This window comes from Spinacia oleracea, chromosome 1 (genome assembly GCF_020520425.1).
Source record: "Spinacia oleracea cultivar Varoflay chromosome 1, BTI_SOV_V1, whole genome shotgun sequence".
NCBI lineage: Eukaryota > Viridiplantae > Streptophyta > Magnoliopsida > Caryophyllales > Amaranthaceae > Spinacia > Spinacia oleracea.
Window position 1 is genome coordinate 135,235,197 of NC_079487.1, and position 15,510 is coordinate 135,250,706.

The window sequence follows — 15,510 nt, forward strand, 5'->3', positions numbered from 1 at the left end:
TCAAAGCTAAACGTCGTAATACAAATTGCGTCATTGATAAGAAGATTTAAAGAAGAAAAAATAGTTATATTCGGCCTAACAAGTAACAAGTACATGATTGATTAACATAAAGTTAGTTGTAGAATATTAAAAGTCCATGAAATAAGATTTATTATATATATATATTTTTTTTTTGTTCATTTTTGTTGTAGCTATTTAATTTTATGTAGTTTGGTCATGCTTTTATAAATTTAAACCATATACTTAAGGAAAATATGTGAAGTACGTATACCATATGGGTGATCAAAATTCGGACTAGGCCAAATTTTAACACAAAAACTCATGCCTAAATTCATAAACTTGTTGCAGGCTTTTTGGGCCAAACGGGTTTTTTCGGGCCGACTCGGACTTTGTTTTGAAAATACGTATTTGAGGTTCCCAAATCCACATTTTTTTAATCGGGTCGGGCTAGCAAAGCAAACTATAGTTGATCAGGTCTAGTAAACCATTAGGGATTAGAAACCAATCTAAAACCCCTTCAATGTAGTCCCGATTCACCATTTTGATCCTGACCGGATTATGCACACCCATAGGACCAGAGTTAAATACATGCTAGACCTGATCATCTATGACCCGATCCGAAAAAGTACAGGTTTGGCAACCTCAAATACGCCTTTTTAGACTAATGTCCGAACGGCCCGAAAAGCCCAAAAAGTCCGCACCAAATTTACGAATTTGTGTATGAATTTTGTTTAAAAACCTGAACGGCCCAAAAAGTCCGTACCAAATTTACGGATTTGGGTATGAATTTTTGTGTTAAAACCCGATATGACCCGAATTCCAATATATCGAGAATTAAAATGGTTATTAATATTGACTAGTGAGTAATGGGTAGTAACCAAGTGGTGAAGTGTGAATGGTTGTTTTGGATCTCTTGATTTTGTGTGCCCCAAATTTCACGTTGGGATGTTTCCTTTTCCCTAAAGTGATCGACATGTGTTTAATTTTTACCGCACCGTGGTTAAGACAAAAGCCTCTTTCCGTACACTTTGCCGACCATCTGCTACGTGTCATTAAACTACTCTTCATTCTATTTAAAAAAAGCAGAGTAACAACCAATATATTTTTCGGTGCAATCTTGTTTACAATATTGAAAAAAAAGTGACTTTAAAATCTTTTATTACCAACAACATAGGGTTAAATCGGGGTAAAATCCTGATGCCGCGTAAGGAAGGAGTTTGAGTTCGAAACTTGTCCGATGCATAAACTCATGTTAAGAGATCCACTTATAATTAATAGTTAGGTGTATGAGTCGGATCTGGTTATAATCAGAGCTAACGTAAATCAGGACATAATATGCATAGAATAAAATAAAAAAGAGTTAAAAACTTTGTATTGGTAATGCATCACTTCAATTTTAGCTGCAATATGAATTTATGCAACAAATCACGAAGATTAAGAGAAATGAAAATTTATGGGAATTACCTTTTTATCCCCACGTAGATAATAGAGTACACAAAAGTAAAAGGTAAATAATACGTAGCAAAGGTTCAAAAGTAGTGAATTGAAAAATTACCAAAAAGAAGTAACCTTGTATTCGAGTTGCTTTAGAGACCGAAATGTTGTACTCCGTCAAAAAGTGAACATAAAAAGTATAACAATGAGTCGTGGGATTCTCTCCATTTACTAAAAGAAAAGGTGACTCGATTCTTAGATCAATTACGTTGGAAATGTATTTAGTTATTTACTAGCAGGTTAAATATAATCATCTTACGATATAAAGTGTTGAAAATATAGATAATGAAAAGAAAATAAGAGAATCCTCGTAAGTTCACCTTCATTTGATGAGCGATTTCCTTCAATATTGCATAAAAATCTAATAATTCCCAAAATACGTTACTCTCTAACTTAATTCCCACCATACCGTCCACATCAGCAAGGGAGAAAGAAGGGTATTTTTTTTTTTCCGGTTCAGCGTTGAACCGCCATCTGAGATTACGGTTTTGTTTTAAAGCAAACCGCTATCTCAGATGGCGGTTCAATGTTATAAACTGCTATCTTGCTTTATAAAATCGCGCGGTTTCGATTTTATAAGGGGTTAATTAACCGCTACCTGAAATGACGGTTCATTAAATACATAAACCACTATTTCAGATAGCGGTTTATCCCTTTAAACCGCTGTTTCAGATAGCGGTTTATTGTAGATTTTATAAAAAAATATTAGACCGGCTTTTTTGCTGACGTGGACGGTAGAGTGAGAAATAAGTGAAAAAGTAGCATATTTTGGGAATTTACGAATCATCAAGCATTATTGAAGGAAATCGCTCTCATTTGAGTGGTACAAAAGAAATCATTCACAATATGATGTATCATCGCAATTAAAAAAAATCCCTATCACAACTAATGTATTTAAATAGTTAAAAACAAATAAGCTTCAACTACTCTATTAATAAGCATCAATAATACATTATTAGTTAGTGTATTGATCTTGATTATGTATCCATTTAGTGATGACATATTGACGTACATCTTCCATCAATACATCAACCAGTCGATTAATTTCGAAAAGGAAAACACTAATTAATACTACCTTTCAACTTCAAGACTCTCGGTAATCTTACATCACATTATTACACAAGACTCTTGATAATCTTACATCAGCGAAGCTTAATTTCCCCTCTTTATCAACAAAAAAAAAAAAAAAAAAAAAACATGAAATCTCGTTTTAAAAATTGGGATAAACTATATACTCCGTATGACCGTATGTGAGTATGTCGATATATATATATGTAGTACAAGTACTCTATCTTTGATTTTTCAATACTCAAACACTTCTCATATATTGTAAGTTTTATGGATGAACACGTAACTATAAGATGGTAATTTAATTTCTATATATGGGTAAATGGTCGTTATACCTTTTTGTATGGTACATGGATTTAAAAGTGTTATAATATATGCAAAGAAAGATTAAATAACGTAATAAAGAACGCAGAGAATTTAACGTGATTCACCAACAATGTGTTAGCTACGTCCAGGGGAGGAATTTTTTTATTGATCTTGAGGATTACAGATTACAGAATACAACTAGGTTATGACCTAAAGAGTTTATATAGTACTCTCTAGACAGATACGGAAAAACCTAGAAAATAGGCCCAATATAGATAACTCTAGTCCAGAATAATTGATAACGAGATCCCCATGTTGGGGTGTTGTAGTAAGGAGTTTGACCGATTCAAGGATTATCTAACAAAAAATATTTTCTCAACTATACAAACTCTCGTACCTTGTGAGCATATGAAAGAATAATTTTTCTTATATTTCTATATGATTGATCAAATAAATATATAAAGGCTTGTAATCTAGATTAATTAAATGACAAATTAAATCACATAATAATGTAGTCCTAATATATCACTACATTACAAATTCCAAGGTCAACTTAGACCAAGGGGCGTGAATGCATTATCCACAAACCATTCCCCAACCCCATATATGCATGTGACAATACTTATGTTTTGGATCGAACTTCCTGCTTAAATTCGATCTGCAGGAAAGTTAAATATTTGAAAAATGGTGCAACGGATTTTTTTGGTTTTATTTTTGTCAAATTTCTTGTGTACGTATGATGATGACCATTTATAGACCTATAGTTATAGTGTTATACAATTAAGTCACACCGATCACTACAAAATAATCATTTTATTGAGACTGAGAAATTTCGTCTCTAAATGGTCCAAATCCGTCTCAAATTATGTTTAGAGACGGATTTAAGACGGGAATAGGGTGTCTCAAAAATTTTGAGACGAAATGCTGGCAAATCCATTACAAATTTGAGATGGAATTCTTGAAACTCCATATACAATTTCAACTCAATTTTAATTTAGAGATGAAATTTTAGTAATCTGTCTCAAATTTGAGATGCTTATAGTATCTGTCTCAAAATCCGTCTCTAATAATGCATAATTTTGTAGTGGATATAGATGAGATACGGTCTCATGTAACATGATAGTAGAAGATCTATTTCCTTGTGATTATGATCGAAAAATAAGTTTTGATTGATAAACCATGTACCGAATTACTAGTTTGAATATCGATCATATTGTGAATTTGTGGTGTGTATTACGTAGTATTTACAAAGTTAGTATAAAATATACACTTGAATGTTCAACTATGGTAAAACAACACTTTGCATAGAAGTTTTCTATCAAGTATTACATTATTACATATACTCCTCCGTTTCGCGAGCATCATTTTGACTTTTTATATTATTCATCATTTACTAACTTTGACCATATTTATCAGTAAAACCTATTTTTTTTAACTGTTAGTGGGATAATCTCAATATACACTTTCAAAATATCTATTTTTTATAATTTTGTTAATACGTAATTAAACATATTGATGATCAAAATTAGTATCTACGTAGTAAATAATATAGAAAGTCAAATAATGTCACTATTGTAAAACGGAGAAAGTATGAGGTCGAGAGTTCGATTCTTATCCAAATAATCCGATTATCATATCTTGCATGTATACTCTTAAAAAAAAGTGTAATTTTCAATACATGTAATTATTTTAGACAGTAAATATACGTGAACTTACCTCTATAATTGACACATACTACGTACGTACCAATAATAATAAAAGAAACTCGATCGATCTATGCTTAACAAAAACTTGAGCTAGCACCATTATTAGGTGGAATCTCAAAATGCCATAATCTCCCAACATTCCCAACTCTATACTTAGTGCACAAAAACTCATTTGCATAATTTTGCTCCACTGGTCTATCACAATCATGCAAGAACACGTGCGTATTTCCGGGCCGCTTCCGGTCTCGGGCCATCACCGCTGCGGAAAACACCGCCGCCATCCTCCCGGGGTGTTCCGGTGAGTACCCGCGTGGCGCGTCGATCATGATGACATCCCACTCTTTCAAATACACATCATCTGGTAAATTCTCCAAGGCTAAAGGGCAGTTTTGGTTCCCTTTTAAAAAAGCCCGACCGGGCTGACAATCCGGGTTAGTCTTGTACGTTTGTAGTAAACGATCCGCATCTTTGAGTTGTGTCCTATACGGCACTGTTTTAGCGTTTAAAAACGGCGCGTCTTTTAGTACAATGGCGACCCACTCAGGGGACTCCTCTAAAAAGAGGGTGGTCCCATTCGGGTTGAGCCCGGCCCACATGAGGGAGTCGTAACCCAACCCGTAAATGAGGAAGTTGCACGGGCTTAACGATTGGAGTACGTTAAACGACTCGGTTACCTCCTCTAGGGTTTGTTGTGGGATTATCTTTGAGGTGGCGTAGTGGAGGATCGCCTTCCCCTGGACCGGCATTGAGGTAATTGAGTATTGATTCGACGACCACTTACTCGAAAATGCCGACATTAAGAGCGCGCCCGAGATGAACCCGAGGAAAAGCCCGATCGCGACGTACCGTGGCTTATCCACTACTCCCAAGACCTTGGATATTATACAATAAGGCCTTAACCACTACTCCCAAGTTCATGCATGTACGTACTCCTGCCAGTCCTGGTGAATTTTGGTGTTCTGTCGAGCTTTCATTCTTTAATATGCTATCAAGCTTGCATAATTTAGTCGAACACGTAGAAATGTCTAGTCTAGCCGAGTAGCCGCAGTAGGCCTTAAATCAATTTGAGTTGATATTAGAATGTGCACCACTTTTGAGTACTCGGTCTCTAGAGTCTAGCATCTACATACATCTTATTTGATTACACACTATAGGGAGAATAAACTGAATTGCCTATACTCTAGGATATTTTCAGTCTGATAATGTCTGATAATATTAACAGTATCCTAATCTCTAAGGTCCATACTCCCTACCTTTATTCGCCACCCCCCTTATGCTTCTTGTGAGAGTTAATATTCCCATATCTCTTTTCTATCGACAATAGCTGATAGCTTGAAGCTTAAAGTTTTTTTCCGTTTCAAATGCTCAGTCTGTTAAGAGTCTTCAGACAGATCACTTTTAACTTTTTAAGGGCATGTTTTAGCCGTGTCTTTCTGAGTTTTGACTCTAATGCTGTAAAATAAGGGAGAAGGCTGATCTTTTGTGCCGTATCCAGATCAATTTTGTGCCTGTGGTACGGCACAACCAGGGGTAGACTTTAGTTCCTCCGAACTCCAAAGCCTCTTCTTGCGTGTTGCATATAAATGTATGATGTCTATTTTCCTGTGGTGTAATGCTTTTGAACTTCTTTTTTCTGGGGGGATTACTAGTTCATGTATTCGAACTTGACCACTCTTAGGAGTTCTTTTTCCTCTGAGTTCTTCCATTATGATGACCACGTAACACAAAACTTCAATGGGAAATCGGGAATGGATGCACATCTCTGTCCCAGTTTAAAGATAAAATGGGATATTATTTGTCAGACAAAACCTCAATAAAAGACATGCAGTTGAACAGGAAACCTAATATCAAGTACTCCATATGAGGCCTAAAAAGTAAGAAGGATAGAAGAGAAAAGACTGTGCGGAGAAAGGTTTAATAGAATGAATCAGACATTTACCACTAAACTCTATTATACCCAATACAGTTTGATCATTGTATTGAAGTAGAACTTTCGTCAAACATATTGATCATGATCTAGAGGGAATTAATAATAAAAAATTGAGTTTTGGTGTTTTAGGAAACTTATTATGTCATCTTCTATTTTCTTTGTTGCGGGATAAGAGAGCGAGAGCGAAAGAGAGAGATGTCAACAGATAGGAAGAACGAGCAGTGGCCGTGAAATAGGGAAGGAGGTCAACGGTAAACCAGATGATTATGATGAGTTAGATGGTGGCAAGAGTGATGGATAAATGCATATATGCCATTAGTAAGACTATAACTAATATACCAAATTTGATTCTATTGAAGCTTCATAAGTGATTCCAACGTGCTTGCTGAATAGTCTGTGCTGAATTATTGTTTCAGAACACTAATATGGGAAATGTGAAGAAATCGTCAACTGTAATATGGGAAAGACCTAGTGACTAATTACTGTGATAAGTCACAACACAACTCCCAACTTCCACATTCATGTACTTGTGCCAGTCCCTGTGAATTTTGGTATTTTAATATGCTACAAAGCTTGCATAAATTAGTCGAACAAGCAAAAATCTCTAGCAGATACTCCGTAGTTAGCTAAACTTAAAGTTGTTTTGATTTCAGATGCTCACTTTTAAGAGCATGTTTTAACAGTGTCTTTCTGAGTTTCGATTCTAATGCTGTAAAATAAGGGAGAACCGGAGAAGGCATGTTGGGTTTAAGTTTAAAATTGTTTAGATGTGGTTTTACCAACGATGATTTGTGTTGTGATCTTGTAGATGAACAAGGGTCCTTGCTGTTCTACCATCTATTTAGTATTTACTACTAATTCTACTGAAAATGCTTCTAAACTAATTATGTGATTTCTCATTGAATAAAGGGACAAGTAAAGCAGAAAATGTCATCAAGGGGCAAGTATGTATCTGTTAATATTGGACCTGTGCAAGTCATGTCTAGCGAACAGGTTTCTCTTCCTCTCTTCTTCGTTCTAACATGAATTACTGCATGAAATTACTCTTCTTCTTCGTTCTAACATGAATTACTGCATGAACTACTCTTGTTCTTCGTTCTAACATGAATTACTGCATGAAATTACTCTTGTTCTTCATTCTAACATGAATTACTGCATGAAATTACTCTTGTTCTTCATTCTAACATGAATTACTGCATGAAATTACTCTTGTTCTTCGTTCTAACATGAATTACTGCATGAAATTACTCTTCTTCTTCGTTCTAACATGAATTACTGCATGAAATTACTCTTCTTCGTTCTAACATGAATTATTGCTGATGATTGATTTATACAGGTGCAAGCAGTGTACAACGCCATGCGAAGGGATGATCGGATGAAGTACTTCCTTTAGGTTAGATTTTGTTCCTTTTTTGATAAATTAGATAATCCCCCATTTGTTCTTCAGCTCATGTAAAGTGTAGTAATATGTTGTAACATGTAATAGACTTCTGCGATGTATATTGCTGCAACCAAACACATTGCCTGCCTTTGCATTGTTTTTTCTTTCACATTATCTGACCACGTAACTAACTAGTCTCGTAGCTATATAGTCTTATTCACTATTTTCAGAAAACTAATACCGTGGGCCTGCCGAGCCTATGGACCATGGGATTGATTGAGCATGGCCCGCGCCAAGCCCACTCTGCATCATGTTGGGCCGGGCCAAAAAGTTCAAATCAAGGTCCGATCCAAGCACTTTGTCGAGTCGTGTCGTGGTTTTTCCAAAAAAAAAATGCGGCCTAGACCCGCCCATGACTTCGTGCTCGTGTTGGTCCGGCTTTTGTGTGCCCGTGTCAGGACGGACTTTTTTCGTGCTGGGTTGGGTTGGGCCTTGGGTCGGCCTAGCCCACAACCATCTTTACTTCGCATAAGTCCTCAAATAATGCTATACGAAGACCCTCTGAAACCGCCTAATGAAGAAAATCCAACACCAAAAGCTCGTGGATGACCTTAAACGATAATTTAAAAACTATCATCATAACTTACCGTCACATTACTTGTTAGTTTTAAAAACTATTATCAATACTTACCGTTCTTAAAATCTTGTGAATGGCCTCGAATGATAAGTTAACATAAAATGGAGGGAGTTTATCATTGTATTACTCCGTATGTTTATTTGGTAAAGAAGCTATGATGTCCCTTTTAGTTAATGATAATTTTTTTGTTGGTGTTAGCACCCGGCGGTTCACCCTTATGGTGAATCCGGAATCGGGGTGATTCTGGGTGGTTAGATTCCAGTCCCCTTCTAATTGTTGCTGCGGGGATCGAACACGGGTTCTTCTTACCAAGTGCAGCCACAATCACTACTGAACCAACAAGCACTAGTTAATGATAATGAAAATGAAGGGAAAAGACTAATAATTGATAATTAAATTGTACATTTTGTAAATATGGACTGATTCAAACTCCAAAGTCTTTAACGTGCAACGAATATGGGACAAATGTGTCATAGAAGGATGTAATATAACGCACATATATCTAAAACTATAGTATTATTGATTGATTCAAACTTCAAAGTCGAACAAGATGATGTTACTACAAATAGAATTATTAATTGATTTAAACTCCAACTTCTAAGCAACATTAGCTTGTGAGGATTGTTGCTTAGAAGTTTTAAATTGTGATTGTGAAAGATATTATTGACTACTCCCTTAGATCATTTTTATTTATTTTTTTGTTTGTAAATCTTATCATTATCACAACTAAAACAAATAATCTAAGTTATTTCAATAATGTAATAGAAAACATAGTCGTGCACGTTTTTGCTTGAATTCGTCACAATGAGTATTTAAAAAATATCAAAATATTCTCATCTTAATGAGTACTTTAATAATATCAGACTTTACTATCATGTAGTTAGAGATATTAATTATACAAAATATACATTGTCGAATGTGGTATAATAAAAAGGTAGATGTTTTAGGATCAAACAGAATAATATATTAGTCCCTAAATAAGGTGTATTATCATTAATATCAACCCATGACTTGCGAGAAGTTAAAAGGACTTGTAATTATCATACTTTTGTCTTTGAGAGGTTTATGACTTCAGTGCTTGTTTAGTTCAAGTAGAAATTTAGATCCTTTATCAACATCTTAAAAATTGGCATGCTCTTGTAAATTGACATGAAAATTGTGAATGCCAATGAGAGGGTGGGCAGGCGACTTCTCATGTCCCATGAGAATTGCAGTTTTCCAAAGAAGTCTCACATTCCACATTTCACTCATTTCGCAACATGATAATTGTGCAATTCCAAAAAAGTTGAAAGCTTGAAATCCCCCCTCTATTTGTTCTTGTTCATTAACCTCTTTATATATCACGAAATATTGCCTATAACAAAGAATCAAATTTTATTCAACAAACATGGTCACAACACGTATCATAGAAACTCAAAGTAATGATATCCAAGTATTACTAACTACTAACACATCTACTCTCGCAAAGTCGCAAGAACACATGAATTAACAAGTAGGAGTACTTTGTAATACTCTCTATTGTAATATACTCCATCAAATTGTATATCAATATTACTCCGTATCTCATTACACCCGAAAAGGGATTCAGATATACGCAATCTTACCATACGACTCCGACAAACAATAAACTATTTTATCAATCATATCAATCACCTAGCAAAATTTGGTGCTACTACTATTATTTGGAGGGATCTCAAAATGCCACAACCTCCCAACACCTCCAACTTTAAACTTCATACACAAAAACTCTTTAGCAAACTCTTTCTCAACTTTCCTATCCACATCATGTAAAAACACGTGAGTGTTCCCCACGCCCTTCCTCGCGCGTGCCATCACGGCGGCGGAAAATATCGCGGCCATCCTCCCTGGCGCGTCAGGGAAATACCCTCTAGGCGCGTCGATCATAATCACATCCCACTCCCTCTCATACACTTCTTCCGGTAAATTATCCAAGGCTAACCGACACTCCCGGTTTCCCTTTAAATAAGCCCGCCCAGGGAGACAATCAGGCTCACCCCGGTAACTCGCCAGTAACCGGTCAGCCTCCTTAAGGCGCGTGCGATACGGCACCGTTTTCGCGTTTAACGAAGGCGCGTCTTTTAAAACTGTGGTGACCCATTCGGGTGTTTCTTCAAGGAATAAGGTTGGCCCATTCGGGTTGAACGAAGCCCACATGAGCGAATCGTAGCCCAACCCGAATACCAAGAAATTGCAGGGAGAACGGTTACGGAGGACGTTGAATGATTGCGTGATCTCTTGGAAGGATTGTTGTGGGGTCACCTTTGACGTGGCGTAGTGTAGGATTGCCTGGAGTTGGATCGGCGTTGTTGGGGCGGAGGAGACGGTGGGGTTGGGGTTGCGAATGAGTAGATACGATGGCCAGTCACGGTGGCCGACGGTTAGAAATGCGGACATTAAGAAAGCTCCGGTGATGAAACTTATAAGTGCTACGACGGTTTGCCGCGGTCTGTCGGTGGTTGATCCGACGACGTCGTTTTCGCCCTTCATATTTACTTTTGAAAAATGAAAAATAAATAAAATGAAATTTGCTTTGTATTTTCTGATTTTCTCTCCCACTCTCACTCTCTGTGTCTTAAACCAGGGTGTTGGAGGATATATAAGAGGATGATGAAAATAAATAAATAAAGTCTATTTTGGAAAAAAAATTATTTTTATTTTTTAATTTGAAAAGAGGAAAGTGCTAGCGAGATATTAATAGTAACGTAATTAATTTTTTATGTGATTATGTTGGAGTTATAATAAAATTGAAAGGGACTATATCAAGAAAAATTAAATGTGAATAGTACGGATAAATTTAATTTAATTTTTTGTGGGGGTGGGGGGAACTTTGAAATCTTCTTTAAGGAAAGAATTTTATGAAATGTGAAGTAGAAAATTCTAACCAATGGCCATATTTGAAATTTGGACATATATGAAAGTAGAGAAAAGTAAAAGTGAGGAATAGATTTATATCGTATGAGAAAGTGAGTGGAAATTGTAAATATTGTGGGATAAGAAGGGTAAGGTAGTAAATTTTCATGTCAAAAAATAGAATAAAGCAAAGTGTAAATAACATTATGAAACGGACTAAAACGGAAAGTGTAAAGATCTTTTTGAAACGGAGGTAGTAGGTTGTAGTGTGACATTGAGGCATTGTGGTGTATTACTGTGACTATAGTGAGGTATTTGTATCGTTATAGTTGGTTGAATAGTTAACAATGATGTGCTAACTCCTATTTCGTATCGATTAGGAGGGTTGTTTGGTTTCCATCAAAATAATAGGTATGAGTTTTAAATCAGGAATCAAATCGTTATGGTATCCACCTTCACCTTGGGTTGCATAACCTCGTATCTCGTGGGTTTGATCAGACAGACATGGATATATATATACAAGTAGTTGAAATTCGATTTTGCACAATATTCAGTATTCATACCTCATATTGTACACTTAACTTAAAGTTGATAATGTCTACTATAATTAAGGGACAAAATAACTAAAAGAATTTATACAAGTTAATTCTTTAATTAGCCAAACATCAATGTAATAATGAATTTATTGCATTTCCTCATTTTGGACAATTGCTTGTAAGATCAAACAAACATTTTTGTATTGTGTCACTATCTTGATAAGAAGGGTATTCATTATTGAATACTTCTATCCAAAACATGCGGTGTTGCTTGGGATATGATTAGGCAAAGATTTTGAACTTAAGGCTTTGTTTGGACAGGAATTTTTGTAGTTATTGGGTAACGTTTACATAAGCCAAGACCATCTCCATCGATAAGTTGAAAGGTCGTGACAATTTATATATTTTACCATATTACATTTTTAATTACATGTGCTAGTCTTTCTCATTTCATTGTCAATTTCTAAAAGGAACGATCTTTGGAATTTTAAATCGGTCTTTTTTCACCATTGTTTTCGGTAGGCAAACCAAACTGTAGATTTTATGACAAATTATTATCGTGATCAATTTCCTACGCTTTATTGGTTTAAGTCTTACAAAAATTATTTGTTCACCTTTATTATTCGAGAGGATGAGTTAGATTGGTCTCATATATTATGAGTTAACATAATTCTAGAGTATTTCCTAATGAAAATAATAGTCAATTTCTAGGGAAAAATACATATTCACATTGTCCGAAGAATAAGTATATTTGATAAGAGAGCTAGAGGAAATCAAAGCTAAACGTCGTAATACAAATTGCGTCATTGATAAGAAGATTTAAAGAAGAAAAAATAGTTATATTCGGCCTAACAAGTAACAAGTACATGATTGATTAACATAAAGTTAGTTGTAGAATATTAAAAGTCCATGAAATAAGATTTATTATATATATATATTTTTTTTTGTTCATTTTTGTTGTAGCTATTTAATTTTATGTAGTTTGGTCATGCTTTTATAAATTTAAACCATATACTTAAGGAAAATATGTGAAGTACGTATACCATATGGGTGATCAAAATTCGGACTAGGCCAAATTTTAACACAAAAACTCATGCCTAAATTCATAAACTTGTTGCAGGCTTTTTGGGCCAAACGGGTTTTTTCGGGCCGACTCGGACTTTGTTTTGAAAATACGTATTTGAGGTTCCCAAATCCACATTTTTTTAATCGGGTCGGGCTAGCAAAGCAAACTATAGTTGATCAGGTCTAGTAAACCATTAGGGATTAGAAACCAATCTAAAACCCCTTCAATGTAGTCCCGATTCACCATTTTGATCCTGACCGGATTATGCACACCCATAGGACCAGAGTTAAATACATGCTAGACCTGATCATCTATGACCCGATCCGAAAAAGTACAGGTTTGGCAACCTCAAATACGCCTTTTTAGACTAATGTCCGAACGGCCCGAAAAGCCCAAAAAGTCCGCACCAAATTTACGAATTTGTGTATGAATTTTGTTTAAAAACCTGAACGGCCCAAAAAGTCCGTACCAAATTTACGGATTTGGGTATGAATTTTTGTGTTAAAACCCGATATGACCCGAATTCCAATATATCGAGAATTAAAATGGTTATTAATATTGACTAGTGAGTAATGGGTAGTAACCAAGTGGTGAAGTGTGAATGGTTGTTTTGGATCTCTTGATTTTGTGTGCCCCAAATTTCACGTTGGGATGTTTCCTTTTCCCTAAAGTGATCGACATGTGTTTAATTTTTACCGCACCGTGGTTAAGACAAAAGCCTCTTTCCGTACACTTTGCCGACCATCTGCTACGTGTCATTAAACTACTCTTCATTCTATTTAAAAAAAGCAGAGTAACAACCAATATATTTTTCGGTGCAATCTTGTTTACAATATTGAAAAAAAAGTGACTTTAAAATCTTTTATTACCAACAACATAGGGTTAAATCGGGGTAAAATCCTGATGCCGCGTAAGGAAGGAGTTTGAGTTCGAAACTTGTCCGATGCATAAACTCATGTTAAGAGATCCACTTATAATTAATAGTTAGGTGTATGAGTCGGATCTGGTTATAATCAGAGCTAACGTAAATCAGGACATAATATGCATAGAATAAAATAAAAAAGAGTTAAAAACTTTGTATTGGTAATGCATCACTTCAATTTTAGCTGCAATATGAATTTATGCAACAAATCACGAAGATTAAGAGAAATGAAAATTTATGGGAATTACCTTTTTATCCCCACGTAGATAATAGAGTACACAAAAGTAAAAGGTAAATAATACGTAGCAAAGGTTCAAAAGTAGTGAATTGAAAAATTACCAAAAAGAAGTAACCTTGTATTCGAGTTGCTTTAGAGACCGAAATGTTGTACTCCGTCAAAAAGTGAACATAAAAAGTATAACAATGAGTCGTGGGATTCTCTCCATTTACTAAAAGAAAAGGTGACTCGATTCTTAGATCAATTACGTTGGAAATGTATTTAGTTATTTACTAGCAGGTTAAATATAATCATCTTACGATATAAAGTGTTGAAAATATAGATAATGAAAAGAAAATAAGAGAATCCTCGTAAGTTCACCTTCATTTGATGAGCGATTTCCTTCAATATTGCATAAAAATCTAATAATTCCCAAAATACGTTACTCTCTAACTTAATTCCCACCATACCGTCCACATCAGCAAGGGAGAAAGAAGGGTATTTTTTTTTTTCCGGTTCAGCGTTGAACCGCCATCTGAGATTACGGTTTTGTTTTAAAGCAAACCGCTATCTCAGATGGCGGTTCAATGTTATAAACTGCTATCTTGCTTTATAAAATCGCGCGGTTTCGATTTTATAAGGGGTTAATTAACCGCTACCTGAAATGACGGTTCATTAAATACATAAACCACTATTTCAGATAGCGGTTTATCCCTTTAAACCGCTGTTTCAGATAGCGGTTTATTGTAGATTTTATAAAAAAATATTAGACCGGCTTTTTTGCTGACGTGGACGGTAGAGTGAGAAATAAGTGAAAAAGTAGCATATTTTGGGAATTTACGAATCATCAAGCATTATTGAAGGAAATCGCTCTCATTTGAGTGGTACAAAAGAAATCATTCACAATATGATGTATCATCGCAATTAAAAAAAATCCCTATCACAACTAATGTATTTAAATAGTTAAAAACAAATAAGCTTCAACTACTCTATTAATAAGCATCAATAATACATTATTAGTTAGTGTATTGATCTTGATTATGTATCCATTTAGTGATGACATATTGACGTACATCTTCCATCAATACATCAACCAGTCGATTAATTTCGAAAAGGAAAACACTAATTAATACTACCTTTCAACTTCAAGACTCTCGGTAATCTTACATCACATTATTACACAAGACTCTTGATAATCTTACATCAGCGAAGCTTAATTTCCCCTCTTTATCAACAAAAAAAAAAAAAAAAAAAAAACATGAAATCTCGTTTTAAAAATTGGGATAAACTATATACTCCGTATGACCGTATGTGAGTATGTCGATATATATATATATGTAGTACAAGTACTCTATCTTTGATTTTTCAATACTCAA

The 15,510-nt window shown here is 35.0% G+C and overlaps 2 protein-coding genes and 1 long non-coding RNA gene across 3 annotated transcripts; 1 reads left to right on the forward strand and 2 right to left on the reverse strand.

Annotated features, from left to right (window-relative positions):
• Positions 1-4,436: 4,436 nt before the first annotated feature.
• LOC130465685 (probable methyltransferase At1g27930) lies at positions 4,437-5,455 on the reverse strand (the record flags this gene model as incomplete). Its single annotated transcript, XM_056834552.1, has 1 exon — positions 4,437-5,455. A coding segment is annotated over one exon (807 nt), but the record flags the coding sequence as incomplete, so codon positions are not given.
• Positions 5,456-5,461: 6 nt separating this feature from the next.
• LOC130462385 (uncharacterized) lies at positions 5,462-8,054 on the forward strand. The gene is made up of 2 exons (XR_008922477.1): positions 5,462-7,497; positions 7,841-8,054. It is a non-coding gene; the product is annotated as an uncharacterized lncRNA (long non-coding RNA).
• Positions 8,055-9,872: 1,818 nt separating this feature from the next.
• On the reverse strand, positions 9,873-11,179 carry LOC130462386 (probable methyltransferase At1g27930). The gene has a single exon (XM_056830530.1). The coding sequence runs from the start codon at positions 11,028-11,030 to the stop codon at positions 10,176-10,178; it is 855 nt and encodes a 284-aa protein (XP_056686508.1). The 5' UTR covers positions 11,031-11,179; the 3' UTR covers positions 9,873-10,175.
• Positions 11,180-15,510: the final 4,331 nt, after the last annotated feature.